The sequence below is a fragment of the Penicillium subrubescens genome (genome assembly GCF_028828155.1).
Source record: "Penicillium subrubescens strain IBT 31985 chromosome Unknown utg000002l_segment0_segment0, whole genome shotgun sequence".
NCBI classification, from domain to species: domain Eukaryota; kingdom Fungi; phylum Ascomycota; class Eurotiomycetes; order Eurotiales; family Aspergillaceae; genus Penicillium; species Penicillium subrubescens.
This window is the reverse complement of record NW_026643152.1, coordinates 1,603,519-1,619,917: the sequence shown is the minus strand read 5'-3', so window position 1 is coordinate 1,619,917 and position 16,399 is coordinate 1,603,519. Positions and strand designations below refer to the sequence as shown.

Genomic DNA, 16,399 nt, shown 5'->3' with positions numbered 1-16,399 from the left:
GACTGGAGGGGAATGGGGGATATCAAAATCATGGTCTACCCTCCCTGATGATGGGGAATGGAATACATGGCTCTACAGCAGTTCTATGCTATCTGCAAGATTCTGCAATATATAATAATCTCAAGCTCAGGTGGCAAGCTCCACTATCTACCAGCTATAGTGGAGATGTGACCTGGGGCTTCCATTTCAGCCTTCGCAGTCCAACTCAATAGCCTGTCATATCCGACTCCACTGTCTGCCCCGTCGGCCCCATTGACGAGGTGATCATTGATCACCGCTAGTTACTTTTGTCGTCCCACTGCTTAATCAGAATTTGAAATACATACCTAATTCTATTTGTAGTTCGTTCTTGTGTCAAGCCTCCACTGTATAATCCACTGCCAGCCACCGCATGGGCCATGGAGAGTACTAAGTAGCGGTGTACAACAAAGTACATCCTCCAAGCTCGAGTACTTTTATCTTCCTCGAGTTCTACAACGAACTCCCAACAAAGAAGACATCCTGATTCCTCAAGGGAAAAAAAAATCATTTTAATCAATAAGCACTAAGATAATAGGTATGTGTTATATTTCCATTGGTGTATCATTCAAAAACGCGGACTTGCAAAAAGGAGAAAAAGGAAATTAAAAAAAAAAAAACTGGGGATAGAAGCACGTCCCCTAAAAGCACGAAAGCACAGCACACAGTAGTACAGTAGCCCACAAGTACCCCAACGTATTGTTGTTGGCGGTCTTGTATAATCGTACATCCACTTTCTTGCCTTTTCTTCTTTCGCTTCTCTTCTTCTCTTCTTCTCTCTTGCTGTGTCTTTCCCTGGTGTCAGGCCCAATTCCAGACACTAGGTCACTCTCACAGCCAAGAAAGCCAAAGAATTCATCTCTTCCGTCTCAAGCTTAAGTTACTTAAACATGCGCTTGAGCTTAGCGAAGAATCCGCCCTTCTTCTTCTCAGCCTGCTGCTCTGCTGAGGGCTCGGCCACGGCCTCCTCGCTCGTCTTCGCAGCTTCGGGCTCGGTCACCTGAGGAGCGGTGGTCTCGGTCTCCTTGGGAGCCTCGGCGGGAAGGTCAGCCTTGGGCTTGGGCTCTTCACCACGCTTGGCTGCGGGCTCGGGCTTCTTAGGCTCGGTGCCGGCAACGGCGATGGGAGCTGTGGTGGGGGCCTTGTCGGCCCTGGAGGAGTTGATGGCAGCGGCGGCCGCGGCGACTGCATCGGGGGAGGCCTTGCTTTCCTTGGTCTCAGAGGGAGAGGCAACCGGGGCAGCAACCGGGGCAGCAACAGGCGCGGTCTCGGGAACAACAGCTGGAGCAGCAGGCCGGGGCACCTCGGTGGCAGCGACGGGCTTCTCCTCCTCGACCTTCTTGGTCTCGCTCACGGGAACGGGCTCGGGAACGGTATACGCAGCAGTCGAAGCCGGGCCAGCACCAGCCAAAACAGTCTTATCAGCCGCGGCGCTGGCAGCGGCCTGCTCCTCCTCAGTCTTGGCGATCTTGTGCGGCTTCACCTCGTCGTTGGAGAAGATGGGCTTCTCGTAGGGACGCTTGGCGTGGGCGGCATCCGTCTCGACAGGGGCCACGATGGGCTCCACGACGGCCGGAGCGGCGGATTCGGCGGCCTTGGGGCGCTCGGGGAGTGAGGAGATGGGTGCGACGCCGGTAGTCGCAGCAGCGGAGGTGGTCGACTCTTCGGCGGCGGTCTCGGTGGTCGATGGGTAGAGGTCTGCGGCGGCGGTGGTAGTCGTGGCAGTAGTCTCGGGGAGGATGGCTGTTACAAAGCTGTTAGCTTATGCTTACCTGAGCTTTCTTAGCAGGTTAAGTACTTACCCTTGCCCTCGCTCTCGGTCTCCAGCTGAGGGAGCTGACCGGCCTTGGTGGCTTGTGTCTTATCCACAATGTCCTGCACAGTGCTCTCTTCCGTCAAGGGCGGCTCAACCTTCTCCGCGAGCTTCTCCTCGGGCTGCACGGGTGCGGCAGGCTCCTCAACTGCCTTCTCAGCCTCCTTAGTCTCGGTCAAGGGCTCGGTCTCGGTGACGACGGGGGCGGTAGTCTCAGTTGTCTGCGCCTCAGTAGTAGGCACCTCGGTCTTCTCGGCAACCTCGGACTTGACACCGTTGGAAGCGGCGCCATCCTCAACCTCGTTGTTGGGCTTTCTAGAGCAAGAGGAATGAAATCAGCACTGTCGCGACGAATTGGTTGCCCACTAACAAAGCTGACGGCACGCAACCACTTTTTTTTTCCGCGGACACTTACACGACATTCTTGATCTCCTCGGCGACCTTGTCCACAGCCGCGACGACAGCGGGCTTTGCGCCACCCTTGTTCTTCTTCTTTCCTCCCTTCTTAGCCATGATGGTCGTTACAGTTCGTTGGGTATTTCTGCGCGAGATACGGTTAGAATTGTCACGTCGAAATGACGACAAGAGTGCCCGAGGAAGAGGTGGGTTGGAATTGGTAGATTATTCGGCAGAGGGTGTATGCTCGTATGGATCTTGTCGAGCGCATTTGAAATGACTTACGGTAAGTGGTAGGTTGGTGTTGAGAGTGGAAGAGGTGGAAGATGGAAGGAGGATGGAATTGAAGGTTGAAGGTTGAAGGTCCCGACGGGAGTGGGCCAACAGTAGGAGTAGGAACAAGAGAGTAAGGGATGCGGTATGCTGGATAACGCCAGTTGAAAGGATCCGTGGTTCCTAAAGCGAGGTGGTTCTGGAACGCGCAAGATGGTAAGAGAGGGGACTATCCATCATCAATGGTCTATCTTAGAAAGAGAGAGGACAATTGGCATCTATTCAGTTCCTTTCTCTCTTTGTTTTGCTTTGGCCGTTTTACCCGCGACATATTCCCTGGCCGTTCGCAGCATAGTCTTGGATATTCTCGAAGCTAACAAACAGAACAATTGGCAATTGACGATATCTTTACTTTTTACAGTATGCAGTACAATGTACATTATCTATTGATAGTTTCCCCGCAAGCGAGTATTTGGCCGTGCTCTGTGCACACACGATCTGCTCCCCCTTTTTTTTTCCCTTCATAGTTCCGTTTGCAGGAAGAGTGTCGTGTGCCTGCGGGCCAAGACTTGACCTGCAGGATGAGACAGACAGCCCTAATGCCGCATCGGGTAATAGGGCTGGCTGGGGCTCCTGGGCTCCTGCAGGGCGCTACGATCCTTCCAGGGGTGATCGATCTGGGGGCGCCATTTCGCGATTGATGAGTTGTGCGACCGTTAAAAAGCTAGCGGCTCTTAGAGTCCTGTGTACCTATATCCCTGCATAGGGAGGAAGTTACTATACTAGGGAGGTGTTCAGATAGGGAGTACTGTATCTAGATGGTATAGGTACTACTTCCGAATCAACGGGACAGCTGGCATTCTCGTCGGCCCGTCTGAAGACGGGACGATGGACGGACATTCTTCAACGTGGCTGGTCTGACTGGCCCCCGTGATTACATCATTCCCGGTCTGCCTGAACATGGTTCATTTGATGAGCAAGACAAGAATAGAAACTTGATGATCATCATCTCTCTATTTTGAGTAAGATCAATATAATTGGAACAATGATGTAGGTGGGATAATCAGGCCCACGATGATGTAGCAAAACATAAATGGATAAGGTCGTGGCTTCAAAGTTGGAGAATTCATAATACAAGAGTGGTGTCTACGATATGTATACGGGGAATGTACACAGATACTACAGGATATATATCGTAGACGAGAACAGATAAATTGCAATTACACTACCAAAAAGAGATTAAAGGAAATATGCAAAAAAGATGACCGACGCAGGGGTCGAACCTGCAATCTCTTGATTCGTAGTCAAGCGCCTTGCCATTGGGCCAGCCGGCCGCACCCGAACACCTTAACCGATAGGCCAAGCTGCTGGTTAATGGAAAGAGCCACAGAATTGTGCTACATAAGCCAGAATGAGGAACTACACGTTCAATTAGCGAGTTAATCGCGGCAAATTATCAAATCGTAATGAAAGTTTTTTCATCACTTGTTTCCATTGTGCAGATGTAACATTATTGTTTCGACTTCACAATAATGTTCGTACATCTCACTCAAGCTCATCTTTCAATTCTCGACATGACTATTCTTTAAATCTCTCAACTCTGATTGTATCTTTTCCCTATCATACTCTCTTTTCTAGATAAACAATCATATTATCTAGTTATCGTCATTTCCTGTCATGGATTGCCGACCCGTCTTCACCCTTTTACATTACATAACGGGGGACCAACGTGCCGGACTCCGAATCCTCCCCCCACACTACTGTAGTGTTCTGCACTGTTCGCCTATCGCCCGTTTCCGGTTTCTTCTCGTCGGTCCTCAAATTGCCCCTCCCTATCTCCACTGACGTTCTTCCTTTCTTCCTCCCCACTCTTTTCCCCCTCATTCGCAATCTGGTTGAGGCAAGTCGAGGCAAGGGCAAATGGTAAGGGGGGCCGGTCATCTCATCATCATCATAATCAATTGTAAAGTCTGCCTGACTTTACACCGTGTTGTATGTACTTCCAAGTACAATAATCCTCGATGATGCAAATGATGCAACCGTGAGGCTCTCTCGTGGCTGGTCGATCAGTCCGCCTTGGGCCAGGGTGATGGTTTGCTCCGGGTTTTTCCAGAATGATTCGATGCAGGCCAAGTCGCCACTACTGTAGGGATTCCTGTCTCTGACTACAGTACTACCGCTGCTTGCAGCGAATATTTGGTAGACTTCTCCCCAACCTACAGTTATCTTTGCGATACGAGAACCTCTCCTGGCTGGCGTACAGGGCACGCGGCATGGGGGCCACCCACGGGTTGCCCGGCGCGAAGTTTGAACTGGAAGCAGGATCCAAGCGCCGACGGAACACTGGACATCCAGTAGAACCAGGATAGATAGCATCTACCAAGGAATTGACTCTGAATCCAGTGCTACCTTGCCTTTTACTACTTCTTCTCTTGCCTCCTCGTACTTGCTATTATACTGGTTACTACTGTGCTATCGTGAACTCCGCTGGGGATATTCTCTATTTCTCCGGTTTACTTCCCTCCGGTTTACCCGTCAGCCCACTTTTCTCTTTTGCCCCGAAATCTTGCCCGCATTAGTGTCGATGGGCCAAAATCTGGGTTGGAGCAATCAGCGTGCAGCAAAGTCATTTAGTCGTGTCATATCTATTTCTTCTCTTACGATGAAAGGGGGGGCAATTTTCGCACAGACCGAACCCAGTAGATCGTACCGGGAGCCCCAATCGGGGATAGTCTGAACTTGGGTAAGTCGGAGTCGCCTTGCCTCCCCCATCGCCTTCACCGGAGTCGGCCTGCCGTCAAGGTAAAAAGCCGCAGGAAAATTCCCTTCCATAGATAATAAGAGTGGATCATATCAGAGTGTGTAATTGATTGTTGCAACCAAGTGAATATTACTGGAACAAGCAATTCCCATCCTTCCTCCTCCTATGGTTCTGGGTCTTATCGCCCTGTTGCATCCACTTCGTTCCATTCCATTACCTCGTACGGCGTAGTTCGGGAGTTTCTCTCCAGAATTCCCTCATTTCCCCATACTTCGTGGCATTCAACCAGTACGACTCTCCTCCTGTACAGTATTATTATTATCCTCACTTCTCCCTGTCCTTCTTCTGCTCTTCCTTCTTTTTTCCTTTTCCCCTCACACTTCAATCTCATATTCACACAATCTCCCCTCTCCATAGAATGGTCATACACTGTTTGACCCGTTCCACCCACTCTACGTGCTTGCACACCCTCCGCGTCCCTTCCCACCGTGGGATTGGTCTGCTCCTGTGAGGCTCTCCTCCTCAGCCTTGATCTACTCGTACTTTCAACAACGACGCGTATCAATTCTCTTCACTCGGATTCTTCAAAATGCCTCTTCGCGATACATTCAAACGGGTCTTCCACCGTTCCTCATCCAGCAAGGATTTGAAAAATGGCAAACCCAAGGTCGAATACTATCGTCGCCATGAGATCCCCCCCTCCAAGTTTCGCGGTCCCTTCGATAAGGAACACCAAAAGCGTCTAGCGGCCTGGTCGTTCGATGGTGCAATGGCCGAACGGCCGCGTGCTTCGGATGACTTGTCGCTTTCCCCTTGCGCCACTTACGATCTCCCCGACGGTCCTTTCGGTCCTTTGGATCCGCTTGATGGCGATGATACCGGTGATATTTCCCCCGGCGACGACGGCGTGCCGATCGATCCAGGTATGTACTAAAAACAACCATCACACCATCACACACACACAAAAAAAAGATAAGAGTCATGGAGAATTTGTCACACTCTCTTCTATGACTCGGATCATTTTTCCCCTTTTCCCTCTCTATCCTCCTCGCCGATTTACCCGAAACAAAATGACTCCACGTCCTGACACGCCGCCCCTCTTCCAGCTTTCACCGACTCCGACGCTTCCGTGCCCGAGCTACTTGACTCCTCCCGCCCCACTGTCGGCTCGCAATCATCCACTATCGTCAACTCCAGTTCCGAGAGTTATTCTGGTTCCATGATGACGCTTCTTCCGGAGGATCATCCCATCGGTCCTTATGAGCTCCCCGAGGATCCTATCGCCTTGCTCAAGGAGTCTATTCGTTATACCTCGCCTATCGTTCGGGCTATGTCGCCTGCCTCGCCTTATCCCATGTCGCCACGGGGTAAGAATAAGGGGAAGACACTGCCTTTTTCGGCGGAGGATTTGACTCGCGCTTTGAATGCTGTGCAGGTCTGCGCTTAGATGGGATGGGTTTCATCCGACCACCACCACCACCACCCCCACCAACCGTCTCCTACTACCTTTCGTCCCAATATCCTGGAGATTGGTCCCTTTTATATTAATCTCTTGCTTTGTGCGACTCGATGTCGCCTCGCTACCTTTTTTTTCTTGCTGCCACCTGTTATGGCAGCTGTGTGGGTGACTCGGATAAAAGCCGATAACCATCACCCACCACCGTTATTGATGAACCACGATCGAAACGGTTATTTCATTCCATCACACACGATGGAATCCGGAATTCCTGGCTGGAGCCGGGAATTTTTCCTCTTTGCTTAAGGATAAGCGAGAGACTTGCAAGTGCACAAGTCCCGCCCTCCTTATGCTGTTTTTCCCTTACTTGTCACGCATCTTGCATTTGAGCGTATACCCGTTACTGGCGTTTGATTGTTTTTGGCTCGGTTATACACGAACTAGGTACCGTGTTGCTGGTTGCGATGATGAACTCCTAGACTTGCTCTGTTCTGTAGTCGATAGTTGGATCAGATATCTAGATGAGATGAATGAAAGTCGCTAAACAAATTTAAATCAAACACTCCAGACGTAGTCAGAGTTCATTCAGTAGTTATCAAGAGATTCAGTAGGTATCAAGAGTAGCGAATGACTTGAGCTAAAGCTGCTGTTTCAGACTCAAAATAAGATAGATCCGTCCAGGAACAAGGTTATACTTCAACGGATCGGATCATATATCCTAACTTTCTTCACAAATATCCCAGACTCTGTATGGACTAGGGAACTCTATTCGCTCTCCAGCCCCGCAAGCCAAGACATATTCCCCGCACAAGCTAACCACATCGCAGACTATTTGCTTTCGGGATTTGATATCGACGAATCCGATGGTGATATTTTCAAGGGCTTGGGATCGACAATGTAAGAATTCTGAATGGGGGTTTTGAGTGGTTGATGGGTGAATCTGGGTTTGGGGGGTGCATGGGTGTGGTGAGGTTAGATAACTTTGTTGTGAGGGCGTTGGAAGTGGGGGTAGTGTGTTGGTGGTGGTCGATATCCTGGCGGTGGTGAGATTGGGATTTGTTTGGGTGTTTGGTTTGTATGATGGAGGTGTAATGGATAGGTCTGCTCGACTGGTGATTTGAGAATGCGTGTCTGTGTGTTGGCTGGTGGTTGAAAGTGCGATGAGTATTCTTTCACTGGGGTTCTGGATATATGTTGGTTCGGGAATGTCGAACATATTTGTTCATGCTATCAGTGAGCTTGCGTTTGTCTCTGTTGACGTTTTGTTCTCGATATTGAGAATAGGCTATTATGCTGGAAATATAGTGTAGACGTATAGAGCGAAAGTGTGTTGTGAGTAAAGGGCTGGTGACAAAATATAGCATGCCAAGCATATAACCCTATACATTTATCCCAGATTAGATTACAATACTCGACACAATAATCCTCCCTAACACTGTACATACTCACTATTATATCCCTAAGTCCAAGAATGCACCGCATCATGCGTAAGCTTCATCGTGATCTTGTACGACATCCAAAGGGCGAATTTCCAGTCCACACCATCACAATCACCAGTACACAGAGCCCTCGTGTTGTGCATTGTAAAGTCAACCACGAACTGCCACGTGGAGGGGCCTTGATCCCGCTTGTTAAACAAAAAGGAGTTCAGGATACTGAAATTGAAAGTGAAGTTGAAATTTCGAGAAGACAAGGCTATGAAAGACCTGAACATGGATGGGCAGGGTCGTGCTGGTATTTATGTTCAGCTCGTTCAGGCGCCCTGGTCGATGTGTGATGACCTCAGAACTAAACTGGACTGTCTTAGGTCATCCTCCCCACTAGTAGCCTTCCCCTGATTTAATATTTAGTCCTTGGAAAAATGCAGGACAGTGCATCCAAGGTGCTGGTGATAATTTTCCGCTTTTCCTTTAGTTGTTTGTTGGGCTTGGGCAGGGGTGGTTGATAGGTCTCGCCCATAGTGTTTGCACTCCACCACTTTGTACTCGGGGCAGGGATTGTGTAACGCTGAGATGAGAGGACTTGCGCATGCCTTGATTGCTCAATTTGTTTAGTTAATTAGACCGGTCAAGTAAACTGAAATGTATACGTTTTCAGCTTCATCTTTCCTAGTGGCATTTTTGTATTGAGCCCTCTTTGTGGCGGTGGGTTTCATGCTATCTAAATATACACACTCCAGTTCAATATGAAATTCTGCCTCGGCGTACCAGATGCGACGTAAAATATATAATTCCATGATGTAACTGTTACCTAGTCAATTCGTGATAAGTGCCAACGGCCCAATTTTAGGTCGCATATCTGCACATTTCAGGCATGTCGTACAGAGTGCGAATGGAGATCGATCTGGGCGATCATTTCCAGATACACACCGAGTATCGCCGCGTGGTTAGATCCATTGTTTCGAAATATTTATCTAGAAAATCTACATTTTGGATGAGTCCATTTCTACTGGTCCAGATTAATCTTTTCGAGACGTCGCACACAGCGAAGTCACATGACTGACCACGCCCTAGTCTTTGAGGCTGGATGCAGAATTATCGATGGCTGATTATCAGTTTATGCAATAAAAAGAGATTATACCGACCCTCTGTGAAACAGTGATGAGCGAATATTCATGTGGATCACGAAGTAGATGTAACACTGTTCCCGAGAAAGTGGTAAATCTAGTCGGCTCATCCTGGACCCGTTCTTGCTTAGTCGATATCAATGATTTTAAGGCGTAGAGAGTAGTATATTTCGTATGTGAAGAAACACTATTGATCTAGGCATGGTTTTAAAAATGCACGCCGTGGGAATCGATGAGGAGGCAGTCCTCGCTTGGAAATTAGATGCAAGGTACCGTCGACAATAGCATCGAAGTGGCTATGGCGGGCAGCAGTCTCCACCAGAAGTGGTGTGCCGAGTTTCAATAGACATTGCTGTGTTTAGTTAGGATCATTGGCATTGTATTCAGTCACACCGTATAAGAATGTCACACCAGGGTCTTTGCGTAGATGATTAGATGGGAGGCCCGAGACTCCCCGAGGGGTGTCATGACGAAATGTATCACTGGAATGGGGCACCTAAAAGTAGCATTTATTCACCAGGCACTGACTACGCACACCGTTATTTAAGCCCTGAAGGTACCCTCAATCTCATTGTAGACCGGCTCTTATTGTCCTTCTTGACATACGCTTACCCTCCACGTGGGAAGAACTCTTATCAATTGTATACATTGGACTCGCAAGGATATCCATATATACCTCAAGTGACCCCAGTTGTATCTCCATCTGTTCTTCTGCATGTATACTTGACTCTTTTGTAGACCACTGCTGCTCCGAATCTACCGCTCCCGGTCTATACACTTCCTATACACACGAACTGTCTATCCATCCATCATGCCTCGGTCCATGCGAGACCTTTTTTGCTTTTCGCGCCAGCAAGGTACCGAGAACGATTCAACATTAACAACTTCAAACAATGTAATTCGAGTGAGGTCTGTCCCCGGCACGGCTGTCACAGCCCGCCTCCCTACCCCTCGAGGGGTTACTCGAATTCCCATCAGGGCACTGTCTCCGGCACCATCACCCGGGTCAGCGAGTACATCCAGTACTTGCCCCTCGACTTGCAGCAGCTCGGCTGCAGAATCCATTATCACCGCTACCTCCGTGACCAGTGATGGCTCTTCCTTGACGTCCGGGACACTCGCCAAGCTGGGAACTATACCACGTCAGTACAATGGCACACCGTATTTCCCGATCCTGCAGCTGGATGGCACGCTGAGACCGCCATTGATCGCATCCCCACTGATCTCATTCGGTGGCTATGGCTCCTTTGGGGGCCGGTTCGTTCCTGAATCGATCATGGGATTTCTGTACGAGCTGACCTCGATTTTTGAGTCTGCCGTCTTGGATCCAGCCTTCTGGGCAGAATATGCTTCCTTTCAGATAAGGAACACGCCTCTCCAGATAGCTCGCAAGCTCACAGACTTAGTTGGCGGTGCTAATATCTGGCTGAAGCGTGAGGATTTAGTCGAGTACGGCAGCCACAAGACTCGCAACATCATCGGTCAACTTCTACTAGCCCGACGAATGGGTCGTGCAGAGATCGTCACGGACTGTGCCTCGGCCAAACATGGCAACTTCACAGCGGCAATGTGCACGCGCCTTAACCTGCGGTGTGTTATTATCATGGGCGCAGACGACGCACAGGCACAGCAAGAGGACGTCCTGGAGATGAAGATGCTCGGAGCCAAGGTCCTGACTGCACGAACCCCATCTGGTATGGGCACACTGCGCGCTGCAATCACAGAAGCACTCCGCTATTCAGTCTGCAACCATGAAACTGCATACTATCTCATGGGCGGGCCCGTGGGTCCCAACCCTCTACCAACCTTGACCCGCACTTTCCAGGCACTGCTAGGCGAGGAGGTCGCAGCCCAGATGCACACAGCGGTGGGCTGTCAGCCAGATGCCCTCGTCACCGCCGTTGGCAGTGGTGCAGGGGCGGTCGGTCTATTCCGACCATTTCTCCACGAGCCTTCCATTCGACTGGTGGGTGTTGAAAGTGCAGAGGCCGCAGCGCTGACCGAGGGCTCGGTTGGCGTTCTTCAGGGTGCGCGGACCCTGATGCTCCAGAATCACGATGGTCAAATCCTCGATTCGCACTCCATTTCACCAGATATGAACCTTTCCACCGTGGGGCCTGAGGTGGCTCATTGGAAGGAGTCTGGTCGAGTTGAAATCTCGACGGCCACGGATGCGGATGCCCTGGACGGGTTCAAAACTTTGCAGCGCCACGAGGGTATTCTGGCTGGCCTGGACTCGAGTCACGCGGTGAAGAGAGTCATGGATCTAGCGAGGGAATTGGGTCCAGGTAAGAATCTTGTTTTGTTGGTGACGGGTTGCGATACGATTGGTATGCGTGGGACGGATGTTTGATGACTCTAAACAAGGGTTGAGCGTTGCGGTGAAGACAAAGTGAGAGGCGAAAGAGGGATCGGTCTGGACATTTTTCTGCCTACCCCTCTGTTTTGTTGGATTTATTCTGCTATACTTTGCATTGTTTCGTATTCGCTATTCTCAATACCCTGGGGACTGGCGTTGAATTGTGTTGCTTTCCAGGTCGTTACTTATGCTGTTTATTATCGTTGTACATATCATACTGTTTTCTCTATAAGGGGGGGTTTTCCCGAGACACTTTCACCTGAAATAGTCCTTTTCTCTCTCCTCTAACACTAGTAGTATACGGCAACAGCTTAACCCGTGAGTCTGATTCAGAGACTACACCATTTCTCAGATGCAATGTAACTATATCGCCTCTCCTTGGCCTAGATGAGACATTGCTTTTGTACAACGCTTAGGGCTAACCAGAAGCCAATCAGCTTCACTGCTGCAAGAGCAAGTGCAGTTCAGCCTGTTTCTATTGAAACTTATTTCAACATGGACACATTTTCTTTTTCTTCTTTTGCTTCTTTCATCTAACTCTATCATAAGTAATTTGCAAGGGGGGTCATGTACATCGTCCTTGGAAGTGTAAAGTATCCAAGATTTGAGCAAGATCATTCGTAGATCAATTTTTCCGTTCTTCACCTCTTCAATCCTCGTGGGTCACCGACATGTCTAGCACCTCCACTCGTCCTCGCCCACGAGTCTCATTGCCAATGACATCATTCAGTCCCTTGAATGCTCCCGGCTCAGCAAAACCCACCACTTCCCACTCATCGCCGCTCACTTCCTGCGATTCAACCGCCTCGATATAGTTGAGAATTTTATCCTTGACGGTGCCAGCGGCCTTGGGTGCCGCCTCGGAGTCATCTCCACCAGCCTCGTCGTCAGAATCATCTCGCTTTGACTTCTTGTTTCCCTTGCCACCCTTCTTGTTGCCTTTAGCCGGCGCTTTTTCTTCCTTGGCGGGTGCAGCACTCGCGGCGGCCTTGACGGACTGCTTCAGCAGTGACACCGGGCACGTAACCCGAAGACGCATCCGCGCGCGCATCACGGGAATAGGTTGCCACGCGATAAGAGCCTTCATAGCGTCGAGCGCCTGACTCTTCGCGGATCGATTGGAAGAAACTCCGGTCCACAGGGGCTTTTTGGAGAGTTCCTCTCCAGCCCCATTTGCCTCGCCACTTTGTTGTTGACCACTAGCCGACAATAACTGGTCTAGTGCTTTGGATATCATACCCGATGTGTAGACACGTTTGGTATTCGGGTCGACGAGTCGTCCGGACACAATATCCAACACCTCCTTCTCTACTCGTTCGAGAGCATCTTTGCGTTCGCGCTCGCCGACTTGCACCTCGCCCTTGCGTAGGATTTCCTGCAGGATTTCATCTCGAGGGGTGTCTGCACCAAAAGCTTTTGTGAGTTCTGCGGAGGGGGCGGTTTGCGCTTTTGATACGGAGAGGAAGACGGTGGGGACTTGGAGAACGTTGTCGAGATCTTTTTCAGCGCCGGATCGGTATTCGAGCAACTTGTTTTTGTAGCAGGCGAGTTCGAAGCGCTTTTTGCCTGGAAAAAAAATAAGACATAGAGGTTAGCACGGCGTCAAAAAAAAATGAAAGCTCTATCGCAGGCGTCAGTCTTATCGGTCTTACCTTTCTTCAGTCGGACTATCGACACATTAGTGAATTTAATCTGGTTGGAGGGTTGGTTGATCGGCATGGTGAATAGAGGCCACTTGAGCCTGGTCCAGAGTTGCGATAAAATGAAAGCACCTGCTTGTAAGCCGACTTTATCAAGGACGACGGATGTTCTTTTCCGAGCGGCGGTCCGAAGTTATTTACAAAGTTTCCCAAAATTGTCCCTCCATCGTACTTGCCCCATTCAGGATCTGCGATGAGTCAGCAGCTTCCTTTTTCAGGTTTCACCCCCGCATGACTCAGCGAGTCACGGGGTGGATCGGCTTATCGGGCGGAGACTCCTCATCCGGCGTCATCGTTCCCAAGGTTCCCCTTCCTTCCCCCCAACCTCTTCCTCTCTATCATTCCCCGATTGCAGGCCCTGTCTTGCATCGATTTCCACTTTTGACTCATAAACACTTGGGTGACTGGTTTCTGTATGTTATGCCCTTTCTCCCTTCTTGTTTACTCTGTCGTCCGACGAGTTGCCCGATCCGTTACTGATAAGAGCTGCCGCCCAGGCCTCCCAGGTACCCGCTTACCCATCAACAAGCCATTATCTCCATCTTTCCATCTCTCTGTGAAGGCCATTCATCATGAGACTTCTGCCCGCCACTCTGCTGGTGGGAGCTGCTTCGGCAGCGGCCCCGCCTTTGCAACAGGTCATGGGCATCCACCGTGAGCACGTTGAGGACTTGGCCCAGCAAGGCTCCAACATCATCGAGGACTGGGCCAAGCAGGGTTCCAACACCTTTGAGGACTGGGCCAAGAAGGGCTCCGATGCCTTCTCCAAGCTGAAGGATGACTTTAGCACTCTTTCGGATGAGGCTCGTGGCCTGTGGGAGGAGGTTGCTAACCACTTCCCCAACACCATGGATCACGCTCCCATGCTCTCTCTCCCAAAGAAGCACACTCGCCGTCCTGACTCCCACTGGGATCACGTCGTCCGTGGCAAGGATGTGCAGAACATCTGGGTCACTGGTAGCGACGGCACCAAGGAGCGTGAGATTGGCGGCAGGCTCGAGGCTTACGACCTCCGCGTGAAGAAGGTGGATCCCAGCGCTCTAGGTGTGGATCCCAATGTCAAGCAATACAGTGGTTATCTTGATGACAACGATAACGACAAGCACTTGTTCTACTGTAAGTTGGAATCCTATGTTTAGTTCTCTATCATACTAATCTCAAGAAGGGTTCTTCGAGTCCCGTAACGACCCTGAGAACGACCCTGTCGTCCTCTGGCTGAACGGCGGCCCTGGCTGCTCTTCCCTGACCGGTCTCTTCATGGAGCTCGGCCCAGCCTCTGTGAACAGCAAGATCAAGCTTGTCCACAATGACTACTCCTGGAACTCCAATGCTTCAGTCATCTTCCTGGACCAGCCCGTCAACGTTGGTTACTCGTACAGCGGCAGCAGTGTTAGCGACACTGTCGCTGCTGGCAAGGACGTCTATGCTCTGCTGTCCCTGTTCTTCAAGCAGTTCCCTGAGTACGCCAAGCAGGACTTCCACATCGCTGGCGAGTCCTACGCTGGCCACTATATCCCTGTCTTTGCCTCTGAGATCCTGTCTCACAAGAACCGCAACATCAACCTGAAGTCCGTGCTTATTGGTAACGGTCTGACTGATGGTCTTACCCAGTACGAGTACTACCGCCCCATGGCTTGCGGTGACGGTGGTTACCCAGCTGTCCTGGATGAGGCTTCCTGCCAGTCCATGGACAACGCTCTGCCCCGCTGCCTGTCCATGATCAAGGCCTGCTACGACAGCGAGAGCTCCTGGGTCTGTGTCCCGGCCTCCATCTACTGCAACAACGCTCTGCTTGCTCCCTACCAGCAGACCGGCCAGAACGTCTACGACGTCCGCGGCAAGTGCGAGGATACCTCCAACCTGTGCTACAAGGGCATGGGCTACGTGTCCGAGTACCTGAACAAGGAGAGTGTTCGTGAGGCCCTTGGTGCCGAGGTTGACGGCTATGACTCGTGCAACTTTGACATTAACCGCAACTTCCTCTTCCACGGTGACTGGATGAAGCCCTACCACCGTCTGGTCCCCGGTCTGATTGAGCAGATCCCCGTGCTCATCTACGCCGGTGATGCTGACTTCATCTGCAACTGGCTCGGCAACAAGGCTTGGTCTGAGGCTCTCGAGTGGCCCGGCCAGAAGCATTTTGCCAGCAAGGAGCTGGAGGACCTTGTGATCGAGCAGAATGAGCATGTTGGCAAGAAGATTGGCCAGGTCAAGTCCCACGGCAACTTCACCTTCATGCGTCTGTACGGCGGTGGCCACATGGTCCCCATGGACCAGCCCGAGTCCAGCTTGGAGTTCTTCAACCGCTGGCTGGGTGGTGAATGGTTCTAAGCGTCTGTCATTATCGCTATGATATCTTGCATTGCCACCTCTTGACCACCCAGTTCGTGTTCAGTTTGGGCTGCATGCTTTTAACTGCAACGGATGTCTTTGGCTGGTGCGAGTTAAGCTTCAGTACCAATTTGCTTGTGTTTAGATGGAGTGGTTCATGTCGATAAGTATATACACGCAATGTCAATTTCAAATGAAATTCTGTTTACATGATTTATCATAAAATGTTGTAGATATTATAGACACGTAGACGGGATTAATGTGGCTTGTCTGGAAAGTTAGCAGGGCCAACCTCTAGTTAGGTAACAAATCTATTGTGTCGGCAGCACTAGTACGTATGACGGTAACCCATAGTGACATCCCGAAAAGATAAGACAATCAAGGCTTGATTGCCTCGCATATGAGGAGCCTTTAGTGTAAAAAAGGTTGTGCATTCCGGTATTCAGTCCCAAGTCCGATGATGGGGACCATCTACGAGGCCAGAGACAATAGGCAAAAACTACTAGGAGCAAGTCAACTCCATTGCAGCCCTAATAGCCACATGAACCCCAACAGGTAGGTCCAGTCCAGGCCAATTTTAAAAACAAAACAAAGCGATCGGTTCATTTCATATTGGTATGATTCATTTTCAATTTTTAGGACCGGCATCACACCCAGTCCAGCGGGGAAAAGATCCCACGGATGCCCATAGAAACACACCGACAATAAAGGAATCCCTCCATAAAC

At 50.4% G+C, this 16,399-nt stretch overlaps 5 protein-coding genes across 5 annotated transcripts; 3 read left to right on the top strand and 2 right to left on the bottom strand.

Moving 5' to 3' along the window:
* Positions 1–898: 898 nt before the first annotated feature.
* N7473_001964 (uncharacterized protein) lies at positions 899–2,344 on the bottom strand (the record flags this gene model as incomplete). The annotated part of the gene is made up of 3 exons (XM_057147904.1): positions 899–1,761; positions 1,821–2,146; positions 2,247–2,344. 3 exons carry the CDS (start codon positions 2,342–2,344, stop codon positions 899–901), a joined length of 1,287 nt encoding a protein of 428 aa, XP_057011558.1.
* A 3,003-nt stretch (positions 2,345–5,347) lies between these two features.
* Positions 5,348–7,279, top strand: N7473_001963 (uncharacterized protein). The gene is made up of 2 exons (XM_057147903.1): positions 5,348–6,184; positions 6,368–7,279. Exons 1-2 carry the CDS (start codon positions 5,851–5,853, stop codon positions 6,706–6,708), a joined length of 675 nt encoding a protein of 224 aa, XP_057011557.1. The 5' UTR covers positions 5,348–5,850; the 3' UTR covers positions 6,709–7,279.
* Positions 7,280–10,094: 2,815 nt separating this feature from the next.
* Positions 10,095–11,636, top strand: N7473_001962 (tryptophan synthase; the record flags this gene model as incomplete). Its single annotated transcript, XM_057147902.1, has 1 exon — positions 10,095–11,636. The coding sequence occupies one exon, from the start codon at positions 10,095–10,097 to the stop codon at positions 11,634–11,636; it is 1,542 nt and encodes a 513-aa protein (XP_057011556.1).
* A 504-nt stretch (positions 11,637–12,140) lies between these two features.
* N7473_001961 (guanine nucleotide exchange factor SDO1) lies at positions 12,141–13,481 on the bottom strand. Its single transcript, XM_057147901.1, has 2 exons — positions 13,295–13,481; positions 12,141–13,208 (listed from the first exon to the last, which is right to left on the bottom strand). Exons 1-2 carry the CDS (start codon positions 13,359–13,361, stop codon positions 12,292–12,294), a joined length of 984 nt encoding a protein of 327 aa, XP_057011555.1. The 5' UTR covers positions 13,362–13,481; the 3' UTR covers positions 12,141–12,291.
* Positions 13,482–13,914: 433 nt separating this feature from the next.
* Positions 13,915–15,673, top strand: cp3 (carboxypeptidase C PRC1; the record flags this gene model as incomplete). The annotated part of the gene is made up of 2 exons (XM_057147900.1): positions 13,915–14,458; positions 14,508–15,673. 2 exons carry the CDS (start codon positions 13,915–13,917, stop codon positions 15,671–15,673), a joined length of 1,710 nt encoding a protein of 569 aa, XP_057011554.1.
* Positions 15,674–16,399: the final 726 nt, after the last annotated feature.